General features: G+C 42.5%; 1 protein-coding gene across 3 annotated transcripts in view; it reads right to left on the reverse strand.

Moving 5' to 3' along the window:
- Window positions 1–19377, reverse strand: part of LOC126471583 (serine proteinase stubble) — a 231583-nt gene extending 212206 nt beyond the window's left edge. For all 3 annotated transcript variants that reach the window (XM_050099816.1, XM_050099815.1, XM_050099813.1), the window contains exon 1: window positions 19206–19377. In XM_050099816.1, coding sequence (XP_049955773.1) covers window positions 19206–19207 — 2 coding nt within the window. In that variant the 5' untranslated portion in view covers window positions 19208–19377. The remainder of the gene's footprint in view (window positions 1–19205) is intronic.
- Window positions 19378–27795: the final 8418 nt, after the last annotated feature.

The raw sequence follows: 27795 nt of genomic DNA on the forward strand, positions 1-27795 counted from the left end.
TTTCCGTTCCTAATACTATATGCGCACTATTTCCTTCAATAAGAGATACTAATTCAGGAACCTTGCCCTGGATACTCCTGCAGTTTACCAATATTACGTTAACTTTTCCTGTTTTTGGTCTCTGAGGACGGACATTCTTTATCAACGATGATAATGTCCTCTCTGGTAAGCCGTCAGGTATTTTATCGTTTCGCCCAAGGGGGGGTCCCTCTAACCTAAAAAACCCCCGTGTGCACGCCACACGTACTCTGCTACCCTAGTAGCTGCTTCCGGTGTGTAGTGCACGCCTGACCTGTCTAGGGGGGCCCTACAGTTCTCCACCCAATAACGGAGGTCGATGAATTTGCAACCATTATAGTCGCAGAGTCGTCTGAGCCTCTGGTTTAGACCCTCCACACGGCTCCAAACCAGAGGACCGCGATCGACTCTGGGCACTATGCTACAGATATTAAGCTCAGCTTGCACTTCGCATGCGATGCTGGTTGTCTTCACCAAATCAGCCAGCCGCCGGAAGGAACCAAGGATGGCCTCAGAACCCAAGCGGCAGGCGTCATTCGTTCCGACATGTGCTACTATCTGCAGCCGGTCACACCCAGTGCGTTCAATAGCTGCCGGAAGGGCCTCCTCCACATTACGGACGAGACCCCCCGGCAAGCACACCGAGTGCACACTGGCATTCTTCCCCGACCTACCCGCTATTTTCCTGAGGGGCTCCATAACCCGCCTAACGTTGGAGCTCCCTATAACTAATAGGCCCGCCCTCTGTGACTGTCGCACCGATTATTCCGTGACTGGACACTGGACACCACATAGTCGCCTGTTGAGGGTGAAGAGGCTTCTCGATCGCGAAATGCGGATTCTCAATCCTCCAAATGCGCCAGTTTTGTTTATTGACGAACGCATCCAAATGATGGGCTTCGTCGCTAAACCAAACCATGTATGCGCATACTAATTCCCATCACGCCCCGGCCAACTGTGCAGTTTAAACGTCCTAACGCAAATTGTTCAGAAGTTTCATTTCATATAGTTCAATAATTGCCACCCTGCATTTTTCGTTATCTTCCTTTTCCTGCTTTCGAACCATGGACATCCCTCACAACTAGACTTTCGTATCCTTTAACGTACTGAATACTTCATTTCATCTAATATGTTTTTTTCTGGTTCTGCACCAGCTGCGGAGATAGCAGGCGTATTTATTTATACTACTGTAGTTGGTCTTAGCTTTGTGTCTGCTTTGACTATGATAATACGTTCATTATACTGGTCATAGTAATTCAGCGGAAATCCTATTTTCTAATTTTGTGTTAGACCTACTCCTGCATTACTCGTTTTGATTTTGTGTTGATAACCTTGAAGTCTTGACTAGAAATCCTTTTCTCTCTACCACTGCGTTTCATTAATTTCCATTGTATCTAACTTCAACCCATTTGTTTTTCTTTTCAAACTGTCCGACTTGCAGTTCTGGTTAAGGGATCTAATATTCCACACTCCAACTCGTAAAATACCAGATTTGTTTTTTTCCTGATAATAACATCCTCCTGAGTACCCACAGCCTAGAGATCCAAATGGCGGGGCTATTTTCCCTCCGCAATACTTTACCCAATGTCCTCGGAAAATATAACGACTGTAGTTTCACTTTGCTTTCAGCGGTGTCGCAGAACCAACGTAGTAACGATTGGCAGGAATGTGACGTTGATACCATATGATTTGTCCACCACATGGATTCTGCAACCGTAGTATTACTTGGAGTCAAATGACAGCATCAGTCGTAATTTTATTTTTATTTTTGATTGCCATGACCGGTTTCGGCCATCAAGAACATTCTCCAATGATTCTACGTCCATCGAAGACAGACTGTAGACTGTACACACAGACTGTACACTGTTTGTGTACTCTCACGACAATAGACTTATATATCCACTGGAAAATGTCCTTGGTCAAAACCGGTCGTGGTAATCAAAAATAAAAATTAAAGTGCTTCTGGTGCTGTCATTTGTACCAAGTTGCAGCTAAGTGTCGCACCACTCAACCTTCTTCCAAAAACAGCTTGTACGTTACATCAGCTGCGAATACGATTCCGTCCCTCCATTATGTCTACATACACCCTATAGCAATATGACGTTTGCTCCTCTCGTGATGATATTCTTAAGAGTTGTGGATCAAGAGATCAGAGCGCAGAACTGTAGTTTTACAGGCGGTCATGTTTCGGTAATACAACACCGTCTGCCTAAATTCCACGATGTTCATTAACTTCTTGTATCCCATTTTCATTAGACTATATCTCTCCAAAGATTTGCTGATATACTGTGTCTGCCATATGCTTCATTAGAATGAACAGTCCTCTGGGTGCTTTATTATGATATTACCGAACAAGGTTCTATTCACGACAAGACCAGAAAGCGACGACGAGAGATTTTTTTCCCTACAGCAGAACAATAGGAACCGCTGTACAGCTTGTTCGCCGTTAACTCCAATAGTCTTCTCACCAATGACTTCAAGGCAATCAAAGCGTAACACTACTTCCTCCCTTTCTTCTGTTAGTCGATGTGAAAGAAACAGCCGACAGAGGTACATCCAGAGTTAGTTAGTTGTCTCGCATAAGCAAGACATCGCGCCCGATCTTCTTTCCAGATACGCTACACCAGATTTCCCCTTTTTCCTTTCATTTACTCCAAACCAACGGCATTGTGATGTCTTCGCAAAAGCCACGAATGAGAACACGAAAATGTTCGGGAATTGGACCGATCGTGATGCTACAGTAATTAAACTGCTGAACCTTTGTTCTGGTGGTGCGCGGTTTAATTTCCCGTCCACCAATCCCGATTTAGATACTTCGAGGTTTTTATCAGTGAAATCAGGTGTGCATCGGAATGCTTCCTTCAGCTGGCCAAGGCCATTGCCTTCGCCAAGTAAGTTTGTGCTACGGCAAGAATTTCCACCACGTCAGAGGACGTAGATTTTTGCCCTTCTTCCGAGAATACACGAACGGTCATCACATTGCATTCGAATATATTTTGACATACACGCTCATTTTTGACCTGTAGTTTTCTAGGGTTACCTTTAAATACTGAATGAACGTATCAATGATACTCTTCCACCAGCAACGTGGGTAGTCAAGTCATTGTAATCACAGTAACCTGTGTGACTCAAACGTCAGCGCTGCTTAATAGAATGCCCTGGGTTCGATGCCGGATGCGGATCAGCGCTTTCATCTCTACCTTGACACCAGACTCGCGTTCGAAATAAGTGGAATTCAAATCCCCACACGCCCATCCTGTTAAAAGGTCTTCATTATTTCCTTAAAACACTATGGGTGAACTCAGGGATAGTGACTTGAAATTGAAATATTAAAATGCACAACGGAAGTACACGACGAATGTGTCGCACAGAAATCTACACCACGTAAGTCGTCGCCACATTTCACGAAATAACCTTAAGACGATTTCACGTATATTTATGCAAAACAATTTATCTCGTAAGTTTACCGAATTTTGAAAGGAAAACTTTTTTATTTATTTTAGTGCACAAAACCAATAACGACTTCCAAACGAGGCCCCAACAGGAATGAAAAAAGTTTCCACATTTTGACGTCTGCACTGTGTGAGTTCGTTAAATTCATGGAAAACTAGTTGAATAAACACCATCCTACGTTTTATAGCAGCAAACGCGCTCTGGAAAACAAGAAAGTCTGTAAGAGCCATCCGACAATTGGTTTATAAGGAATCCGAAAGCATTTTCATTTACATAAACTTTTTAAAACCATGATTGTGGCTTGTTGCTATTTCAAATTATAAGCTGTATAGTTAAACCCCACTGTTCCTTGTTTTCCAAATCGCTGTGTACTGGAATTCGGCTTCCCTTCTCGTGGATACCGAGAGACCACACACTTGTTGAATATGCTTACGCGTCATTACTACCTAAACTCTTTCTCCTTTTTCTCAGAATTAAAAATAAAGGTGGCCCAATTCCAACTCTATTGAACGCCATTAAATCGACGAATCACCTACACATTTTTAAATCACTACCCATTTTTGAACAGCGAGAAATCGCATAACTGAATATAGCGATAAAATATCATTTCGTGTGTGCTTTTCAGATCAACTGAGCTTCGAAAATACACTATGTGATCAAAAGTATCCGGACACCTGGCTGAAAATTACTTACAAGTTCGTGGCGCCCTCCACCGGTAATGCTGGAATTCAATATGGTGTTGGCCCACCCTTAGCCCTGACGACAGTTTCTACTCCCGCATAGGCATAGGTTCAAACAGGTGCTGGAAGGTTTCTTGGGGAATGGCAGCCCATTCTTCGCGGAGTGCTGCACTGAGGAGAGGTATCGATGTTGATCGGTGAGGCCTGCCACGAAGTCGTCATTCCAAAACATCCAAAAGGTGTTCAACCTGACTCTGTGCAGGCCAGTCTATTACAGGGATGTTATTGTCGTGTAATCACTCCGCCACAGGCCTTGCATTATGAACAGGTGCTCTATCGTGTTGAAAGATGCAATCGCCATACCCGAATTGCTCTTCAACAGTGGGAAGCGACAAAATGCTTAAAACAGCAATGTAGGCCTGTGCTGTAGTAGTGCCACGCAAAACGACAAGGAGTGCAACCCCGTCCATGAAAAACACTACCACACCATAACACTACCGACTCCGAATTTTACTGTTGGCACTACACACGCTGGCAGATGACGTTCACCGGGCATTCACCATACCCACACCCTGCCATCGGATCGCCACATTGTGTACCGTGATTCGTCACTCCACACAAAGTTTTTCCACTGTTCAGTCATCCAATGTTTACGCTCCTTACACCAAGCGAGACGCCGTGTGGCATTTACTGGCTGATGTGTGGCTTATGAGCAGCCGCTCGACCATGAAATCCAAGTTTTCTCACCTCCCGCCTAACTGTCATAGTACTTGCAGTGGATCCTGATGCAGTCTGGAATTCCTGTGTGATGGTCTGGATAGATGTCTGCCTATTACACATTACGACCCACTTCAACTGTCGGCGGTGTCTGTCAGTCAACAGACGAGGTCGCCCTGTACGCTTTTGTGCTGTACGTGTCCCTTCACGTTTCCACTTCACTATCACATCAGAAACAGCTGACCTAGGAATGTTTAGGAGTGTGGAAATCTCGAGTACAGACGTATGACACAAGTGACACCCATCACCTGACCACGTTAGAAGTCCGTGAGTTTCCCGGAGCGCCCCGGTCTGCTCTCTCACAATGTCTAATGACTACAGAGGTCGCTGATATGGAGTACCTGGCAGTAGGTGGAAGCACAATGCACCTAATATAAAAAACCTAAGTTTTTGGGGGTGCCTGGATACTTTTGATCACATAGTGTATATCAACAAACAACAGTTAAATCCAAAATTGCATTTTGTGCAACGGTTTGATCTCAAAAATATATCAGAAGATAAAAATAATGCCACAAAAACTTTGGTACACTACCAGCTTTTCATATTAGTTCAGGAAAAAAACATTGTATTGTCGACGGACAAATGGAATATATTTCCCTTAAGATTACGAGTAAGAATAGTGGAATAGTTCGCAATAGTCACATTTTGGCCGATTTACATGGAACTGAACGACATGCCTGTCCATCTCTTCTGATACCGAAGAAGGTGGAGCGCACTGGACTCGAGTTTGGGAGTTCAAATCCGCTTCCGACCGTTCTGATGTCGGTTTTCAGCGATTTTTCTAACTCGTCCCACGCAAATGCCGAGATGGTTCCTTTCAAAGGGCACATCCAATTTTCCTTCGCCATCCTTGAAACAGTTCGATGGGACGTTAAACCTAAATCTCCCTTCCTTTATGATGACAAACAACGTGTGAATTGCAGTTACGTCAAAATAGCGTCGTTGAAAGCATTTTTGAGACGTTTTGGTGAAGCGACTATCATAATACATGAGTGCAGTATATTTAAGTAAAACATATTCCAAATGTCGTAACAACGTGACGTCTAGACTGTTCATTGATGACTTTGATTACCCCTCAGAAGAAAAGCGTCTAATTTGCGTTGACCTAAAGCTTCCTTGGGATTTTTTTTTTTTTCCACAGGCAGCTAACTGCGTCCAAATAGCCAATTTAAGGAAGCAGAGAGATAATTTAAAATCGATTTCGAAACGCAGTATTTGTTACTATACACATTCATAGGTTTGAAAAGCTGTTCTTATTCGGCACTTGCGCTAGATAAAATAAATAAAACATCACTAACCCTCACATCAGAACAAATGACATTTCTGATATGTGGACCTTTACACGGCAACTGCTCTTCTTAAATGCCACAGCAGCTGTAACACAGAAACTGCAAGTAAGTCAGCACATCTCTGTTGTTATTATATGTACATGACTTATGACGAAACTACATCTACAATGCCAAGATAATAACAGGACTATAATTATGAAGATTATTAAATGCTTGTCCTCGGGAGGTTGTGTCTGCTTACTTCTCCGTGTATTTCAAAAAAGTTCGTGAACAACAACAAAAAGTCACTTTTTTGTAGTATCATTCAAAGTTGATTTAAGTTTTGAGTCACAAGTAGAAAAGAGGGATAACAGGTGCAATAATTTTCATTGATTTCTCAGTTATTTTTAGTTTCAATGTACCCTCCGCCACGCGTAGATCTTCGCTTCCGTGCAACGGTTCAAAGTAGGAACCATGTGGAATATTCTTCAAAGGCCGTCCTCATAAGATTGATTGGACCTCCAAAGTACAACAACCCAGAAAAAAATCTTGTTCTTTTTCTATTGTCTGACCAGATGCAGAGAACATCCCAGCAAATTTTGCGGTGGCAGAATGCTGGCAGTTACACAGGAAACGCGTTGCGACTGAGACGGCACGGCGTGCTGGCCGACGCATTACGGGATTGCCGTCACGTCCGTGGCACAGGCCCAACGTTGCGTGGCGCACCCTGATTTGCGACACCTGCTCCAATCGCTTCAGCGCGGTGCGTAACTTCTTCAACACTTCTCTGCAGACGGACGCTCCCGCTGGTGTAGCGCAGTTTAGAAGCCAGAACCAGTTACGTGAACCTGTTTGTTAGTATGTCGTTTATTCATAACTAGCTCAGTACCCGGCGTTGCCCGGATGTGTATTTATTGCAATCATCTATTAGTCCATCTCCTCCTTCACACTCTGTCAGTCAATCTGCTCCGCCCCGCTCTCTCTGTCCATCTCCTCCTCTATCCTTTCTTTATACATCACCTCTTCACCCCTCTCTCTGTCCATCTCCTCCCCTTGCCTTTATCTGTTCATTTCCTCCTCCGTCTCTCTCTCTCTGTCCATCTCCTCCTCCCCCTCTCTAACTCCACCTCTGCCCCATCTCTGTCCACCCACTCCTCTTGCCTTTCTGTCCATTTCCCCTCCCCCTCTCTCTATCCATCTCTTCGTTCCATCCTCTCCCTCCACGTTATCACTCTCACTCTAGCAGGAAGTTGCTGGTTCTTACGCCCCACAGTATTTATTTCCAGATAGTAAGTAATATATGTACCAAGTTTCGTTGAAATCTATCCAGGTGTGCAGAAGGAACTTTTTATCCACGACTTTGTCTGTGCAGGCACATGTCACATGTATTTCATATATATCTGACATATTTCATACATATTTGTTCACATATTTCACCTTTATCTCTAGCAAATTTTTTCGCGGCAGCTTCGTTTCCACGCAGCTCAATGTTTCTGACGTTGTATCTCCTGAACTATATGTTAATACTGTCTGCTAAATGTGTTGCAAATAGAATTAGTACTAAAGAAATAACAAATTAAAAGGTCATGCCTGATCTGACGGCTTCACTGCAAGAACAGCGAAAATAAAACTTTTTCGCCGGCCGGGGTGGTCGAGCGGTCCTAGGCGCAACAGTCTGGAACCGCGCGACCACTACGGTCGCAGTTTCGAATCCTGCCTCGGGCATGGATGTGTGTGATGTCCTTAGGTCAGTTAGGTTTCAGTAGTTCTAAGTTCTAGGGGTCTGATGACCTCAGAAGTTAAGTCCTATAGTGCTCAGAGCCATTTGAACCATTTTGAATAAAACTTTTTCCTTTCATCATCTTGTGTGGCATATCAGCGAGAAAAAGTGTCGTAAAGGTTTGAAATTTTGTGTAAAGTTCGTTGCAGGTCAACCCTCATTCTCAAATACTGGATGAATATAGTTGGCTATTTTCGCGTGGTGAGCTGCGCTTCTTTTTCACCGCCAACTCCATCCCTTCGAGAGGTATGTGATTCTTACGTCCACGATGATTGTTTCCAGACACTAAATGATATATTTACCAAGTTTGGTTGAAATCGTTCTATTGGTTTAGGACGTGATGTGGAACATAAATACACACACTTTTATTATATGTGTGGATGTGGAACTATTCCGAGCCCTACAACGTCCTCCTTATCCACGCAACACCATACATTAAAGTAAATAAATGTGTTGCGTGGTATGCAGTGTTCACGATGTGGAGCTGACTTATTATTTCCAAACTTGTGAAAGATATTTTTTCCACTCGCTCATTTCTTCATGCTGACTTATGGAAGATGAGGCCATTCCACGACTGGAATTTAAGGACTACTCTTAAACACTTTATCAATCACTGCCCCCTTTTCTTATGTAAATGAAATGAAGCGTCTTAACAAATATATTGAGTTGACCTATTCAATAAACTACTTAACTTTAAACCAACATTGATTAGAAATAAAAATCAATATTAAACAAGCAAGTTAATATTTATGTTGACCATCAACAATGACATTAAGTATTTGACCGAACGCTGGGACGATTCTGTCTCTTAATGTTGTAGTGCAACCGATAATTTTTGGTATGGTGAGAGTAGTCAATGGGGGAAATTAAGTTCATGTTGTTTCCATTGGTCCTTCTGGAACAATAGCATGTATTTTTGTGTTCATGATGGCTAATTATTGAATCCTAATCAAAATAAATAATATAGATATTCTTTCATTTCCTCCCAATATGTCTCAAACAAAATCCGTAGACTTGTCTGTTTGGATGAATCCTTAAGTGTCCCATGAACCGTTGGTGTGGGGATGCTAGTAAATATATCTTTATTATGACAGTTCTGAAAAGGGTATTAGCCTTTTCTTTCAAATTTAGTCACATTCTTTCATTCACTGAGAAATCATGAAACATATACTTTCGTGTTTAATAATTATTTCCTTAATTTTTGCCCTTCATTAACTATAGCCTATTATGTTAAATTTGACATAGACTGTATCAGCCTCTTACTTACATTGGTTCTAAAACCATGTAACATTTTATGTTATAATTATGAAAACAATAAACTAATATGTCTAACATATGTTAATTTGCCTCCATCGATATTTCATTGTCCAACAACAATAGCTGCAGCACCATATGTTGCCATGTTTTCTGTTGTGAAGCCACGTGTAACAGAGAATTAGTGGACTCCATCTAATACATACCAGTAACAGTTTATTGGATACTGCAAGTTGCACTCAACAATGAGAACTGAAATGATTCGGAAATATTAGGATAACGTCTCCAAATCGTTGACGATGTCAGCATTAAGTTCACTGCCGCATCACTGGCAAATTGGAAATATTCGGCAGGAGATGACAAATCGTTTAGATCCATTCACAATTGAAAAGGCAGAGATGATGACACACAGACCAGGACGTTCTTCCATGTGGGTTGCTGGGTTTTCGAAAAGAGATGGCAACATCAGTAAGAAGAAAATCTGCTAGTTTTTAGGCAAAGCATTATTTATCTGCCAGTGAACTCAAAAAATGTCAACTAAATACCTGTAAATAATGTTACAGTTCGATATGGATGGAGACGCATTTATAACGTCAGTTGTAGGGAGGACAAAGGGGCGATTTAGATATGATGGAAGAATCCTGGGAATTTAGGAGTTACTTTTTTTCTAAGGAATGTCAGTCATACTGAAATTGCATTAATGATGAAAGATTAGATTTAAATTAAATACATTAAAAGATGATTTAAATTCAAATACTGAAAAAATGGCTCTGAGCACTATGGGACTTAACTTCTGAGGTCATCAGTCCCCTAGAACTTAGAACTACTTAGACCTAACTAACCTAAGGACATCACACACATTCATGACTGAGGCAGGATTTGAACCTGCGACCATAGCGGTCGTGCGGTTCCAGACTGTAGCGCCTAGAACCGCTCAGCCACTCCAGCCGGCCAAATAAGGAAACTTAGTTATAAAAATTCATATTTTTGTTATAGTAATCCATCTGAATACTTGTTTCAGGTAGATTTTCGTGCTAGTATTTCTCATGCAAGTAATATACTGCCCCATACATCTATCTGAACCTCTTTCGGTGTAAACATGTAAATTCTCATATGGATGATGGAAAAGAGTATTTATGATATAATTAATAAAATACTTAAAAATCTGTCAGAACTAGTAATGGCAAATAAATAATGTGTTAATGTCAACTTCTCTAGAGTTTTAGTTAGAAATACATTGAATTTTGATTTTTACAAGACTTTGTAAAAAACACAGTGTTATGTGTATATTTTTTCTAAATTAGTAGGAAGAACGTTTGATAATGTCAACAGTAAATATACATACACAAAAAGGTGATGATAATCTGTTATGAACAAAACAATACTCATTGTTAATGTCATAAAATTTATGAAACTTTATGTAGTGTTAAAATATTTATATAATTTTGTTAACGGTTTAATCAATCTCACATTTTTAGAATCAAATATTTCTTTGAAATATTGGAGAATAAATAGTCACACATAAAATATTATTTAAGAAATTGCTTTAAAACAGTTTGTTTATAAAATTCTAATTAAAAAATATCATATATGATTTTCTTAAGTAAACCTATAAATTCTCACACATTTACTTCACATCCTCTAACATGTTTCTCCCATTTTCTGTTTAAAATCCAGGATGCAATATTGTATCCCCATGACTTTCTTCAATAAAAATGACATTCCTCTCCTTAGGTAAACGATGGTCACTTCTAGAAGCCTTTTTTTAAACCCTTAAATACCGTAATTTTGAATGCAAATTAAGCCATATCTTGTGATCTGGTTGGATCTCCAGGACAACAACACCTAGCAATCTAAATTAAGTCTTGCTGTCAGCTGCATTACATAACAGTGGTAACAATGATAAGATTCAAGTACACAGAATATCAAACTAGATTTGTGATTCAAGTGATCTGTACATTCTCACAGCAGAACTTTGAGCATAGTTTTTAATTTGAAGAAAACATCAGACCTGCAACCAACTTTGGGCATACAACAGTGAAGTCTTGTAGAGCCATTACTCTACACTATGCTTTATATTTATAAATGATCAAGTCTATGCTAGAAGCTTTTTGAGGCTGTTCAGAGTTGATACAATTGTATATATGATTAGGAAAATGTAGAAAATCTGGCTGAAAATTAACATATGGTACAAGGACTGGATGTTGATTTTCAAAATAAACAAATGTAAAGTGTAACATGTAAGTAAATGGAAAGTTCCATTATACTTAGATTTTTAAAACCAATGTTTGATGACAGTTTAGTTGAGTGCTATGACCAAAATCGTAATTGCATGTCTCGTCAACTTAAATAATGCCACCTGAAATACATAGTGGGAAACTCCATAAATGTAACTGATTACATTCTCTGTGTATCTCTACTGAATGAATATATAGCTCAAGAAAATCTTCAGTCAGAATTGAAATGTCAAACAAAGTACCATTAAATAAACGACTCTTTATTTATTAGTTACCAATTTGTTACATAGAACTAGTACAGCTTGAAAAGCAAAAGCTGTAATTTCATAACAAAATCTTATAATGCAGTCTGGTGGCTTTCTGGGCAAGTATCACATTTTGGACCTCATGATTTATGGTTCTATCTACACTTGAACCTATGAACCTTTTTACATTTTATGTTAATGGACAAATAATCAAATATTTTTGTTATTGCATATTTATCTCCTTTCTGAACCACTGACAGCTTTAACTATGGGTAATAGAGGTTATCTTTCGCTCTCGTTTTGTACATATGAAGATCACTGTTCTTCTCAGATACTGATAGATTATTTATGACGAATTTCATTAATGAATATATGTATAAAATTCGTTATAAATAATCTATCACAATTTGAGAAGAACAGTGATGTCCATACCTAAAACACTAGACAGAAAAATGTCCTTTATTGTCCTTTAATAAAATGTCAGAGGCTCACAGAGGAGTTTAGTATGCAGCAACAAAAATCTTTGATGATTTGCCCAGTCACATAAAATGTCTGACAAGCAGCAAAGCAAATTTTATATCTAACATAAAATAATTTCTCCTGGACTACACCTTCTATTCCATTTGCGAATTTCTACTTAAAAACTGGTAGCCAGTACAATAAATAAATAAAAAAATTGTTTTTAAGTGCATTTGCACGAATAAGACTAAAATAATAATTCGTTCATTAACTTTTACACTTTATACATATCCTGCAAACTGAATCATTATATATCATTCGATTATAGCATTGTTCAAATGATCTGTGGAACATGTGACTATTGTATTGTATTGTGTTGTATTGTATTGTATGTTAACTGGGGGCCTAGGATCGACGGAGAGGCTCTGTCCCCGCCACAGCCGCAGTGGTCCACAAGCCCACGATGACTACCGCACTCCACTTCATCCCTCCGCTGCCCCACACCGAACCACTCTTTCAGAGTTATTGTGTGGTTCGGCTCCCGATGGACCCCCACAGGAAATGTCTCACACCAGACGAGTGTAACCCCTATGTTTGCATGGTAGATTAATGGTGGTGTACGCGTACGTGGAGAATTTGCTTGCGCAGCAATCGCCGACATAGTGTAGCTGAGGCAGAATAAGGGGAACCAGCCCGCATTCGCCGAGGCAGATGGAAAACCGCTTAAAAACCATCCACAGACTGGCTGGCTCACCGGACTTCGACCGGGCGGATTCGTGCCGGGGACCAGGCGCTCCTTCTGTCTGGAAAGCTGTGCGTTACACTGCACGGCTAACCGGGCGGGCCAACATGTGACTAACTTAGCCTTGTAGTTTACGAGACTTAATTAATAGTTGGGTTGTGGTTATGTTGGTTGGGTGATACAGTTTTCAAATAGGAGAGGGCAATAGGACCATGACCTGCAAGACACTGAGATGTTCATATCAGTCTGCGTATTTATGACAGCTTTAGTTTTAATCCGTTATGCGTAATTTATGTTGCAAACTTCATGGCTACAAAAGCAAAGTAAGCTCGTATGACATTTTTGTCTGGGAGAGATCGAATAGTAGGTTCAGCCGCCTACTTTGTACTGTTTGCCATATCGCATACATTGCGCAAGTGTAAATGTTGTGTCTGAGGAGAATCTACTCATATTTTTCGTAGATGACATAACTGAGTGCACTTAGATTTTGGTGACATGTTGGTGTGATTGATAACGATGAGAGAATGAAGAGAGGTGGAAACCCAGTGTCAGAACAAATGCCACTCATCTCAAGTATCATCATACAGCCACTATGCTTATCGTCACATCATACAGATGATTCGCTGTCAGCAGTGTCGCGCAATCTCACTCCAACGGAAAAAATGGAAACATTTGAGAATTAGTCTGGTGATCAACAACAGGATGTCACTTGGCAGCTCTCCTCCCCCTTCTGGCAAAATATTAGTGTCTAAAACTTGATTCTAACCAGACACCTTCATTTAGCGCTATATCACGCATTACTACAGACGCTCAAGGTAAGTCAATGTTTACTGTTCCTTGCATTCTCGAAAACTGTAAAATTGCGCCAGTCATTAAACGGAGGGGACATGCTATTCTCTCTTCGCGGAGATGTGAAACTGGGAATCGTGTCGGACTGATGCGGAAGTAGAGAGGGTGGGAGCGAGGGGTAGAAGGCTGCTGGGAGATATGGTCCGACCTCTGTCGACACCAACAGTAAGCTGTTGGCCGTCCACACAATGTTACGAAAACTGCGTGCGCTTGGGAATGTGCGCACAAGGTCAGTCTGGTTTGATGTCTATTCTTCTCAACGTATCATCTCGCATACATGATAGCCCAATTTTCCGCCATCGTAGCAGATGATCGAAAAAAAAAAAAAAACGACCCGTGTCGTTCAACAAAATTGCCTGGCGTTGTCCTGAAGGCAGACTCGAGACTGCTAATGTGCGTCATGTGAGTTACTAGAAAGTGACTACAAGTGGGTCGGTGGTGATGAATATATTTGGTTACAAAGCAAAGTTAACTACATTTAGTACTGCATTTTCTTTTGTCCGCAGATAACAACCGGAAGAGGTTGAAATCTAGCATACTAGAGCTATTATGAAATGCAAATGGACGATCTAATGACAAGAAATATTAACAATATACTAAATGATTACTGTGCCTACCATCGGGACTATACCTAAAACTGCTACATGTAGAGAGCTTATGTGTCACTGTACAGTGAACGAAATTCGATCCTCTACCAGAAACATAGACCCAGTTTTAATGAGCATGTGTGCGCGCGCGCGCGCGCGCGTGTGTGTGTGTGTGTGTGTTAATACAGACTATCGATTACTCCCACCTTCCAAGGTAACCAAAGACACTCTGAAGAAGTTACTGAAATCAGTTAGTACTAATCAAGAACACCCAGAAAATCTAAAAATCACGTCGAAAGCTAGTATGGGTAACTAACTGAAAAATAACGTTTAATGTTTCGTTGATATTTAGTTTGATAGAGTGGACTAGCTTAGATGCGAAAGAATGAGGCGAGGAACTGACGCTACATTTTTGCAGGATATCATTCCAACATGCACCTACGAATCAACACAACCCTCGATGAACTTCACTCTGCCAGTTTTCTGCAAAGTTTTTAACAAAATTTCTCCATAGTGGGTTTTTCGAAATCGGTCTATAAAAACGTGTATGATCTTTAATGAGTAGTTGCTCATCTGTAGAACCGCTTGTAAGAATAACATTAACCAACATTATGACGAAAAAATTTCTTCTGGAAGAGTTACTGAACTTCACTATGTACAAGAAGTAAGTATTGTAGATCGCGATGAATTTCTCGCTGCTAATAGTGAGACAGCCGAAAAGGTTTGTCTCATTTTGTTTCTAGTTTTCCACAATGAGCTCTGAAGAAGACAGTCTCGTTCGAGAACAAGATTCCACGCATTTGATCCATTCCGTTTGGATGAGTTAACGCTGTGCCGTTTCAGTTACACATGGTTTATAAGTCGGATGCGACCGTGATTCTCAAAACACTTAAAGCAAAGCTCATGTAAATACTCAGTCATTATCTTACCGTTTATTTATAACGTTTCGTGTTGTATCAGTACGAAACTGCCGCTGTGATTTCATTTTATTATATTCACTGTGCTATACTTCGAAAACATCCGTTCATCTTCAGGCACGGGCCTTTTGTTAACTTACATATTATGTACTTCTGTGATTCCGTGTACGAAATTTCTTGTACCTTGAAGCATTAGTATTACTTTCATCCTGAATACAGGCAAGTAAATGATACAAGTCGAACAAATCACATCATGTATATCGTTTGTTCCACCGCAGTTGAAGATGTTTATCACAATAGACCACATGTCAGGTATGAAAAAAAATGAATCGTCATCTGACCATGAAAACGTAAGTCTCCGATAGATGTCCTCATAATAAACAATAAAAGTGACTGGTAGCGTTATTATTTTGTACACCATAGAAAATTCACGTACGACGAGGAAGTTGAATCATTTATTGTCAGGCAAATGCATAATGAGGCTTCTAAGTTTTTTACTGCTTGCTGTAACGTTGGAGTTCAGCTTCAGTGTATGAATAGGAGACTACTATGTAAAGCAGCTGGTTACACCGTATTTGTACTTACAGTAAGGGGGATCGTAGTCTTTTCTTACGAGAAATTGTTGTTAACATAGTTCCAATTTCTGTAATCTAATGAATTCAAATCGCAGACCTTACTAAATCAAAAAAGTACAAAAGTTTCTATTGAAATAGGTTTACCAAGTAAATGAACGATTCTTTGCATGAGCAGCTCCAAATTCTTGTACTGCTCACAGTCTCTTTCATTTTTCTCTTAGAAACTCTCCCTTTCCAGTTTCCACTAAAGGCTATGATACACCATAGATTATCCTAATAAGAGAATCAATCCACAATTCCACTCTTTAATTTATGAAATCATATATACGACAATTTGAACCACACGGCTATTCCTTGAAATTGTAGATAAATGCTGTATGCGTTTCAGCTGTCCCAACTTCCCAACGTATACTGGTCCGCAGGAAAAAAGAACCCTTAGGTTTTTTTCGTCTCATCATTATAGTAGCATTCCAATTGGAGAACATTGGTGCCAATATAAATCTGCCATCTTGTAGGTCATTTCTGGTTTTACTTTCGTCTGATGTTCTGCACAAAACTGAGGGAGCTGAACGATGTAGGTAGCTTGACCTACAAAGGCTGTACGGAAAGTTTCACTGTCACCAATATGCCGCAAATTCCCGTGATAAACGAAAGACAGTCACTAAACTTGATACCTAACAAGTACATGAAAAAGCCATTTGACAGAATGAATTATGAACAGACTCGTGCCTCGATTTTGATACCAATCAGAGACTCTCTTGTCAGAGACAAGTGTGGTGTTTTTAAAACTGTATCGGCCCCATCTTTACGAGAGTGAACCACTTTAGGTTACCTTGGTAGGACTTGACAATAAAATGCAGTGCTTTTCATTACAATTCTGAAGGTCATACCTTCCTGTAACCAGGAACATTGTATGTCGGCACTGCAAGATTGTGTATAAATGACTGCAGTCAAAGCAATCCTGAAAATTTGACTGTTTTATGTTCCTATTCCGCGACTGCGTGGCATTTGTACAATTTGTACAAGTGCAGTAAGTCATTTTACAAAAAGATGCAGTGCTCTACCTCAAGCAACAGTATGCAGCTAATGTCACACAGCCCTTTGATGTGGTCTGAAACAGGTTACGTTACGTATACTAAAGAGTTAGGTAAACAGTGTGAAGACAAATCACAAGAAAGGAAAGTCGGTTGTACTAAAAATCCTGACCGAAGTGACGTAGATTCTAAGGCACTAATCTCAGGAGACACGAACTTCGTGCGCCTAACTTAGGTTTTCCTTTAAGTGGTTCGTACCAATGCCGAGACGGGATAACTAGGTCACGACCGCTTCCTACTAGCTGAAATTCTCCTACTCAGTTCATACTGTGTGTCTAGGAATCTGTGTCTGGGCAACGTTAAAATCCAACATTTGTCCCTTGAAACAAAGATTTAATTTTCCAAAATACGTTTAGTTACTTTACTACTAATAATTTCTATAGTCATAAGGGCTGTTAATGACACTGACCTCAATATTCATTGACAAATACATTATCGCTCTGTCGATTCCGAACACAGCGAGATGCAGATCAAAGTAACTATTTTCGGATATCTGATTCTCTTACTATGTGTTAGACATCACTGCCGATAGATCAGGCAATAATCATAATCCAGTGAGATTCTGGGAAGTACCGGGCGCGACTCTCGGAAAAGAAGAAAACTGTTACAGGCCCTCGCGGGAGCCACGAACTACCTCTCTTAAGACAAAATTAGCGCAACGATTTGCCACTGATTCGATCACGCGATGCGAGATCTAAGGAAAACGAAAATCACAAAGTGTCATCCGTATCGCACTTCGCTAGCCTTGACGAGGTAACAAGGCCAAACAAAATGTCTGTCATTAAACAGCTGCCGTTTTGACATCAGGAGACATCCACCTTTAGGTGTCTCGTAGCCAGCATCAACAACGTTACAAGAGACTGTCTCATGTATGCGAATTACTCACAAGAGAACCTCCCCATCGCACCCCCCTCAGATTTAGTTATAAGTTGGCATAGTGGATAGGCCTTGAAAAACGGAACACAGATCAATCGAGAAAACAGGAAGAAGTTGTGTGGAACTATGAAAAAAATAAGCAAAATATACAAACTGAGTAGTCCATGCGCAACATAGGCAACATCAAGGACAGCGTGAGCTAAGGAGCGTCGTGGTCCCGTGGTTAGCGTGAGCAGCTGCGAAAAGTTTTCATTTTCTATCTTCGCAGAGTTATGATCTGTCTGTTCGTTCATTGACGTCTCTATTCACTGTAATAAGTTTAGTGTCTGTGTTTTGCGACCGCACCGCAAAACCGTGCGATTAGTAGACGAAAGGACGTGCCTCTCCAATGGGAAAAGAAAACATTTGATCGCAATGTCATAGGTCAACCGATTCCTCCACAGGAAAACACGTCTGATATATTCTATACGATACTGATGACGGCATGTGCGTCACATGACAGGAATATGTTGTTGACCCACCTAACTTGTACACTTGGCGAATGGGTAAAAGATTCTTCTACCTTGCCCGATTTAGGTTTTCTTGTGGATGTGATAATCACTCCCAAAAATGTGATGAAAACATAACGGACGGACAGATAATAATTGTCTGAAAATAAAAAATTAAATTTTTCACTCAAGGGAAGACTTGAACCAAGGACCCTCTCGTTCCGCAACCGCTCTGGCTAACCACGGGACCACGGCGCTCTTTAGCTCACATTCTCATTGATGTTGCCTATCTTGCGCATGGACTACTCAGTTTGTATATTTTGCTTATTTTTTTCATAGTTCCACACAACATGTTTTCTCGATTGATCTGTGTTCAGCTTTTCAAGGCCTATCCACTGTGCCAACTTATAACTAAATCTGAGGGGGGTGCGATGGGGAGGTTCCCTTGTCAGTACCTAGAAAGCCTTACGCAGCCGAAAGATACGTAGCTAAGAGCAAGCTTATGAGATCCAGGAGAAGTTCAGTCTGATTTGGACAGACCAGGTATGTGAAGATTTAGATAGTGCTGTGGAAGTGGGGGACAACCAGTATGACAAGTAAACACGGATTTATTTCTGGAGATGTCTATGTCGAACGAATACGTGAAATGTAAAATTGTAATTTGATGTTATCGAGTTGGCACAACAAATACCACGTCATATAATAAGAAAAAAAGTAGTGCCCTGATTGCAAACATCTCTAACTTACAGGGGCATCAAGTAGTATGTTAGGCTCTGGTGACTGCGAATTTGTGGAACGAATCTGAACAAAAACAGAATTTGACTCGTGAAGATCTTTCACATACGAACGTTCTCATCGTTTTAACAAAGTGATGTTATTTAGTAGAGTATAAGAAAGGAGACTTACATTTACAAACGCGAGTGAGAAGAAAGCGTGTTGCGAAGCGGCGATCTCATTAACGTCGCCCGTGGTTGCAGTTCCATGCGATTGTTGCGGGCGGGCAGGTCCCGTGGCGTCCCGTTAGCGCACTGACCTGAGCTGGGAGGACACTCACATACCGAACGAGTCCGCCGTGCAGCGCCGCCCGCAGCTGACTGAGTGCGCGCCGCGACCAACGACCGCTCGCCGCTCTCCGCTCGCGGGCCGCGGACATCCCCCCCCCCCCCCCCCACCCACCACCGATCCGCTCCGGGCGCCCTCCTTACGGCCAGAAGCTCGCGGCCTTAATTTTTGTATTTCTTCTCCGGCAAAGCGATGGCTTTCTGCTCTAGCGGGAAGCAGCGTCCGCAGCCGCCGTTACACTTGACGTCGCTCGGGGCACGTACGCCCCCGCGCCGACACCTGCTTCCTCGTCGCGCCGCTGCCTTGGCACTGACGAGCGACAAAGGACCTTTCACTCCGCGCAGAGTCTAGGCCAGGGCCACTAAGCACCTTACACGCGCTCTACTCTTGCTGTCGAGCAGCTTACCGTACTGCGAAGAACTGCGTCGGCAGCCACTGATGGATATGGGCTCGAGACGACCGCACCTCATTCGACAGCATGACATCTACATCTACATATATGCTCCGCAAGGCACCTCGCGGATTGTGGCGGAGGGTACTTCGTGTAACACTGTCAGTTCCCCTTTCCTCTTCCAGTCGCGAATTCAAAAATGGCTCTGAGCATTATGGGACTTAACATCTGAGGTCATTAGTCCCCTAAAACTTAGAAGTACATAAACCTAACTAACCTAAGGACATCACACACATCCATGCCCGAGGCAGGATTCGAACCTGCGACCGTAGCGCAGCCGCGAGTGGTTCACGGGAAAAACGATTGCCGGTAAGCCTCCGTGTAATCCGCCCGGGTAGCCGTGCGGCCTAAAGCACTGCTTTCCGAGCGGGAAAGCGTGCCGGTCCCCGGCACGAATCCGCCCGGCGGATTAGTATCGAAGTCCGATGTATTGGACAGTCTGTGGATGGTTTTTAAAGCGGTTTTCCATCTGCCTCGACGAATGCGGGCTGGTTCCACTTATTCCGCCTCAGTTACACTATGTCGGCGATTGCTGCGCAAACACTGTCTCCAGGTACGCGTACAGCATAATTGCTCTACCACGCAAACATTGGCATTAGACTCGTCTGGTGTGAGACGTTCCCGGGGGGGTCCAATGGGGGTCGAACTCACAACAACCCTGGGTTCGGTGTGGGGCGGCGGTGGGGTGAGTGGACTGCTGTAGCCTGTTGTGGGGTTGTGTACCACTGAGGGCTACGGCGGGGACGTAGCCTCTCTGTCGTTTCTAGGTCCCAGTTCCATACAATACAATACAATGCCCGCGTGTGGGCTCGAATCTCTCTAATTTCATCTTCATGGGCTTTTCGAGAAATATACATAGGAGGAAGATGGTTCAAATGGCTCTGAGCACTATGGGACTTAACATCTGTGGTCATCAGTCCCCTAGAACTTAGAATTACTTAAACATAACTAACCTAAAGACATCACACACATCCATGCCCGAGGCAGGATTCCAACCTGCGACCGTAGCGGCCACGCGGTTCCAGACTGAAGGGCCTCGAACCGCACGGCCACACCCGCCGGCATAGGAGGAAGAAAAACATTTGTCAACTCTTCTAGGAATGTACGCTCTCGGAAATTTAACGGTAAAATACAGCTGATGCAGAACGCCTTTCTTGAAGCGTCTGCCACTGGAGGTAATTGGTCGTCTCCCTAACGTTTTCGAGCTTCCTAAATGTATCTGTAACGAAACGCGCTGCTTTTCTTTGGATCTTCTCTGTTTCCTTCGTCAACCATATCTGGCACGGATTCCACGCTGACGAATAGTATTCAAGTACTGGTCGAACGAGGGTTTTGCAAGCTATCTCCTCTGTTAGTGAACTATGTTCCGTGAGGATTTTTTCAATGAATCTCAGTCTGGCATCTGCCTTTCCTGCGATGATTTTCATGTGGTCGTTCCATTTTAAGGCACTCTGTACACATATTCCCAGATATTTTATGTAATTAACTGTTTCCGGTGGTTGTTCTGCAATCGCGTACTGATACAGTAATTGATCTTTGTCTCTATGTACGCACAATACGTTAGATTTGTTTATGTTCAGAAACGACAAATTCCAATCTCTGCAGCACTCAGACAACGAAAGAATTCGTTGGTGACAAATGAAAATTTGTTCCAATGCCGGGATTCTAACCCATGTTCAAAATGGTTCAAATGGCTCTAAGCACTATGGGACTTAACATCTGTGGTCATCAGTCCCCTAGACTTAGAATTACACTATTGGCCATTAAAATTGCTACACCACGAAGATGACGTGCTACAGACGCGAAATTTAACCGACAGGAAAAAGATGCTGTCATATGCAAATGATTAGCTTTTCAAGACCATTCACACAAGGTTGGCGCCGGTGGCGACACCTACAACGTGCTGACATGAGGAAAGTTTCCAACCGATTACTCATACACAAACAGCAGTTGACCGGCGTTGCCTGGTGAAACGTTGTTGTGATGCCTCGTATAAGGAGGAGAAATGCGTACCATCACGTTTCCGACTTTGATAAAGGTCGGATTGTAGCCTATCGCGATTGCGGTTTATCGTATCGCGACATTGCTGCTCGCGTTGGTCGAGATCCAATGACTGTTAGCAGAATATGGAATCGGTGGGTTCAGGAGGGTAATACGCTACGCCGTGCTGGATCCCAACGGCCTCGTATCACTAGCAGTCGAGATGACAGGCATCTTATTCGCACGGCTGTAACGGATCGTGCAGCCACGTCTCGATCCCTGAGTCAACAGATGGGGACGTTTGCAAGACAAAAACCATCTGCACGAACAGTTCGACGACGTTTGCAGCAGCACGGACTATCAGCTCGGAGACCATGGCTGTGGTTACCCTTGACACTGCATCACAGACAGGAGTGCCTGCGATAGTGTACTCAACGACGAACCTGGGTGCAGGAATGGCAAAACTTCATTTTTTCGGATGAATCCAGATTCTGTTTACAGCATCATAATGGTCGCATCCGTGTTTGGCGACATCGCGGTGAACGCACATTGGAAGCGCGTATTCGTCGTCACCATACTGGCGTATCACCCGGCGTGATGGTATGGGGTGCCAATGGTTACACTTCTCGGTCACCTCCTGTTCGCATTGACGGCACTTTGAAACCCTACATTTCAGCAGGATAATGCACGACCACACGTTGCAGGTCCTGTACGGGCCTTCCTGGATACAGAAAATGTTCGACTACTGCCCTGACCAGCACATTCTCCAGATCTCTCACCAACTGAAAACGTCTGGTCAATGGTGGCCGAGCAACTGGTTCGTCACAATACACCAGTCACTACTCTTGATGAACTGTGGTATCGTGTTGAAGCTGCATGGGCAGCTGTACCTGTACACGCCATCCAAGCTCTGTTTAACTCAATGCCCAGGCGTATCAAGGCCGTTATTACGGCCAGAGGTGGTTGTTCTGGGTACTGATTTCTCAGGATCTATGCACGCAAATTGCGTGAAAATGTAATCACATGTCAGTTCTAGTATAATATATTTGTCCAATGAATACCCATTTATCATCTGCATTTCTTCTTGGTGTAGCAGTTTTAATGGCCAGTAGTCTACTTAAACCTAACTAACCTAAGGACATCACACACATCCAAGCACGAGGCAGGATTCGAACCTGCGACCGTAGCAGCAGCACGGTTCCGGACTGAAGTGCCTAGAACTGCTCGTCCACAGTGGCCGGCGTAATCCATGTCTTCTGCTTTCTAGATAGATGTGTTAACCAACTACGCCACGTTGGCAGAGTGGGTAGACAAAACTGCACAGGCTACCGAAGCTCGCCTCCCCCCTCAATCCAAATTCCCATTTGATGCACACTATCAAAATAGAGTCCCCTAGCCCTTTTTTCTCTTTTTGCTCGTCGCATCACGCAAAGTCCCGCACGAGATCGAGCGAAGAGTGCTCTGCACTGAATAATCATATTACCTATCACGGCGCATATACACTGGTAAGCCAAAACATTACGATGACTGCCCACCGCGACGTTGGGTGTTACCTAGTGGCACTGTGCGCACATGACGCAGTAGCAAAGATATGTAAGCGGAGCAGGCAGAGACGGGAGATCTCCCTAGCGAAGGCATGGGCTGCAAACGGGGATATCCATTGAGATAAGCGACTTTGACAAAGCACAAATTATCATTAAGCAGAGCCTGTGAACGAGTATCTCGAAAACGGCGAAGCTAGTCGAATGTTCACGCACTGTCTTATCTACGGAGAGAAGTGAAAAGACAGTGAAACAACCATTAGGCGCTAAATGGTTGAACGTCCACGACTCTTCACAGAACGTGGCGTTCGAAGGCATGTCTGCTCTGTAAAGTAGAATAGATGGTGATCTGTGAGATCTCTGCCGAAAGAGCACAATGGTGGTGCATGCATACGTCTACGCGTTCACATGTTGACCAAACAACATCAAATGGTTCTAAGCACTATGGGACTTAACATCTGATGTCATCAGTCCCCTAGACTTAGAACTACTTAGACCTAACTAAGCTAAGGACATCACACATATCCATGCCCGAGGCGGGATTCGAACCTGCGACCGTAGCAGCAGCGTGGTTCCAGGCTGAAGCGCCTAGAACCGCTCGGCCACAGCGGCCGGCCAAACGACATCATCAATTATGATTGCAGCGGGCATGGACCTCTGGGGTTCGACCGTCGATCAATGAAAACGTGTCGGTTCTTCGGGTGAATCCCGTTTTTGCTACACCAGGTTGACGATCGTCTCCACAAATACCGTCATCGAGGTGAACGGCGGCTCGAAACGTGCAGCGCGCCACTGACACAGGCTGGAGGGATCACCATTATGCTGTGGGAGACATTCTCCTATGCTTGCATGGGACCTGTGGTAGTAGTCGAAGACACGTTGACAGCTGAGAATCCTGCATCCGTTCATGCTTAATGTCTTCCCCGACGGCGATGTCATTTTTCACCAGTATAGAGGTAAAATAGTCCCCCATTCGGATCTCCGGGCGGGGACTACTCAAGAGGATGTCGTTATCAGGAGAAAGAAAACTGGCGTTCTACGGATCGGAGCATGGAATGTCAGATCCCTTAATCGGGCAGGTAGGTTAGAAAATTTAAAAAGGGAAATGGATAGGTTGAAGTTAGATATAGTGGGAATTAGTGAAGTTCGGTGGCAGGAGGAACAAGACTTCTGGTCAGGTGACTACAGGGTTATAAACACAAAATCAAATAGGGGTAATGCAGGAGTAGGTTTAATAATGAATAGGAAAATAGGAATTCGCGTAAGCTACTACAAACAGCATAGTGAACGCATTATTGTGGCCAAGATAGATACGAAGCCCACGCCTACTACAGTAGTACAAGTTTATATGCCAACTAGCTCTGCAGATGACGAAGAAATTGAAGAAATGTATGATGAAATAAAAGAAATTATTCAGATTGTGAAGGGAGACGAAAATTTAATAGTCATGGGTGACTGGAATTCGAGTGTAGGAAAAGGGAGAGAAGGAAACATAGTAGGTGAATATGGATTGGGGGACAGAAATGAAAGAGGAAGCCGCCTGGTCGAATTTTGCACAGAGCACAACATAATCATAACTAACACTTGGTTTAAGAATCATGAAAGAAGGTTGTATACATGGAAAAACCCTGGAGATACTAAAAGGTATCAGATAGATTATATAATGGTAAGACAGAGATTTAGGAACCAGGTTTTAAATTGTAAGACATTTCCAGGGGCAGATGTGGACTCTGACCACAATCTATTGGTTATGACCTGTAGATTAAAACTGAAGAAACTGCAAAAAGGTGGGAATTTAAGGAGATGGGACCTGGATAAACTAAAAGGACCAGAGGTTGTACAGAGATTCAGGGAGAGCATAAGGGAGCAATTGACAGGAATGGGGGAAATAAATACAGTAGAAGAAGAATGGGTAGCTTTGAGGGATGAAGTAGTGAAGGCAGCAGAGGATCAAGTAGGTAAAAAGACGAGGGCTAGTAGAAATCCTTGGGTAACAGAAGAAATATTGAATTTAATTGATGAAAGGAGAAAATATAAAAATGCAGTAAGTGAAACAGGCAAAAAGGAATACAAACGTCTCAAAAATGAGATCGACAGGAAGTGCAAAATGGCTAAGCAGGGATGGCTAGAGGACAAATGTAAGGATGTAGAGGCCTATCTCACTAGGGGTAAGATAGATACCGCCTACAGGAAAATTAAAGAGACCTTTGGAGATAAGAGAACGACTTGTATGAATATCAAGAGCTCAGATGGAAACCCAGTTCTAAGCAAAGAAGGGAAAGCAGAAAGGTGGAAGGAGTATATAGAGGGTCTATACAAGGGCGATGTACTTGAGGACAATATTATGGAAATGGAAGAGGATGTAGATGAAGATGAAATGGGAGATATGATACTGCGTGAAGAGTTTGACAGAGCACTGAAGGACCTGAGTCGAAACAAGGCCCCCGGAGTAGACAATATTCCATTGGAACTACTGACGGCCGTGGGAGAGCCAGTCCTGACAAAACTCTACCATCTGGTGAGCAAGATGTATGAAACAGGCGAAATACCCTCAGACTTCAAGAAGAATATAATAATTCCAATCCCAAAGAAAGCAGGTGTTGACAGATGTGAAAATTACCGAACTATCAGCTTAATAAGTCACAGCTGCAAAATACTAACACGAATTCTTTGCAGACGAATGGAAAAACTAGTAGAAGCCAACCTCGGGGAAGATCAGTTTGGATTCCGTAGAAACACTGGAACACGTGAGGCAATACTGACCTTACGACTTATCTTAGAAGAAAGATTAAGGAAAGGCAAACCTACGTTTCTAGCATTTGTAGACTTAGAGAAAGCTTTTGACAATGTTGACTGGAATACTCTCTTTCAAATTCTAAAGGTGGCAGGGGTAAAATACAGGGAGCGAAAGGCTATTTACAATTTGTACAGAAACCAGATGGCAGTTATAAGAGTCGAGGGACATGAAAGGGAAGCAGTGGTTGGGAAGGGAGTAAGACAGGGTTGTAGCCTCTCCCCGATGTTGTTCAATCTGTATATTGAGCAAGCAGTAAAGGAAAAAAAAGAAAAATTCGGAGTAGGTATTAAAATTCATGGAGAAGAAATAAAAACTTTGAGGTTCGCCGATGACATTGTAATTCTATCAGAGACAGCAAAGGACTTGGAAGAGCAGTTGAATGGAATGGACAGTGTCTTGAAAGGAGGATATAAGATGAACATCAACAAAAGCAAAACAAGGATAATGGAATGTAGTCTAATTAAGTCGGGTGATGCTGAGGGAATTAGATTAGGAAATGAGGCACTTAAAGTAGTAAAGGAGTTTTGCTATTTGGGGAGCAAAATAACTGATGATGGTCGAAGTAGAGAGGATATAAAATGTAGGCTGGCAATGGCAAGGAAAGCGTTTCTGAAGAAGAGAAATTTGTTAACATCCAGTATTGATTTAAGTGTCAGGAAGTCATTTCTGAAAGTATTCGTATGGAGTGTAGCCATGTATGGAAGTGAAACATGGACGATAAATAGTTTGGACAAGAAGAGAATAGAAGCTTTCGAAATGTGGTGCTACAGAAGAATGCTGAAGATTAGATGGGTAGATCACATAACTAATGAGGAAGTATTGAATAGGATTGGGGAGAAGAGAAGTTTGTGGCACAACTTGACCAGAAGAAGGGATCGGTTGGTAGGACATGTTCTGAGGCATCAAGGGATCACCAATTTAGTATTGGAGGGCAGCGTGGAGGGTAAAAATCGTAGAGGGAGACCAAGAGATAAATACACTAAGCAGATTCAGAAGGATGTAGGTTGCAGTAGGTACTGGGAGATGAAAAAGCTTGCACAGGATAGAGTAGCATGGAGAGCTGCATCAAACCAGTCTCAGGACTGAAGACCACAACAACAACAACAACAACAACTGTCCGTGCCTTGGAGCGAGATCCGTGCTACAGCAGTTTAAGGAGCACAATAGTGAACTCACGTTCATGTCTCAGCGAGCGAATTCGCCTGATGTACATCCTATGGAACTCATCTGGGTCGCATCGGGTGTCATCACCGCGTACGCTTATGAGCGGCCCGTGATTTACATGAATTACACGACCTGTGCGTATATATCTGATGCCATATGCCTCAACAGACCTACCAACAAACTGTCGGCTCCCTGATACGCAGAATCAGTGATGTATTTCTTTCCAAAGATGGACGAAGAAGCGATTAAGCAGGGAGTCATAATGTTTTGGCCCATCAGTTTATGTCTATGTGACTGGTGTCTGTTCTTTCGGACATGTCTGAAAGAGCAGACACCACTCATAGAGATAGATTTGTTTCTTTTGTGGATCAGTTGCCACTCCCTGCAACAAGTGTTGATCCTCTGCAGGTCTTCCTGCAACATTCTAGTGTCCCAACTTCTCTGTATACAATAGCACCACCCACAAAAAGCCTCATGGAACTTCCAACATTGTCTACTATG

Source organism: Schistocerca serialis, chromosome 3 (genome assembly GCF_023864345.2).
Source record: "Schistocerca serialis cubense isolate TAMUIC-IGC-003099 chromosome 3, iqSchSeri2.2, whole genome shotgun sequence".
NCBI classification, from domain to species: Eukaryota; Metazoa; Arthropoda; class Insecta; order Orthoptera; family Acrididae; genus Schistocerca; species Schistocerca serialis.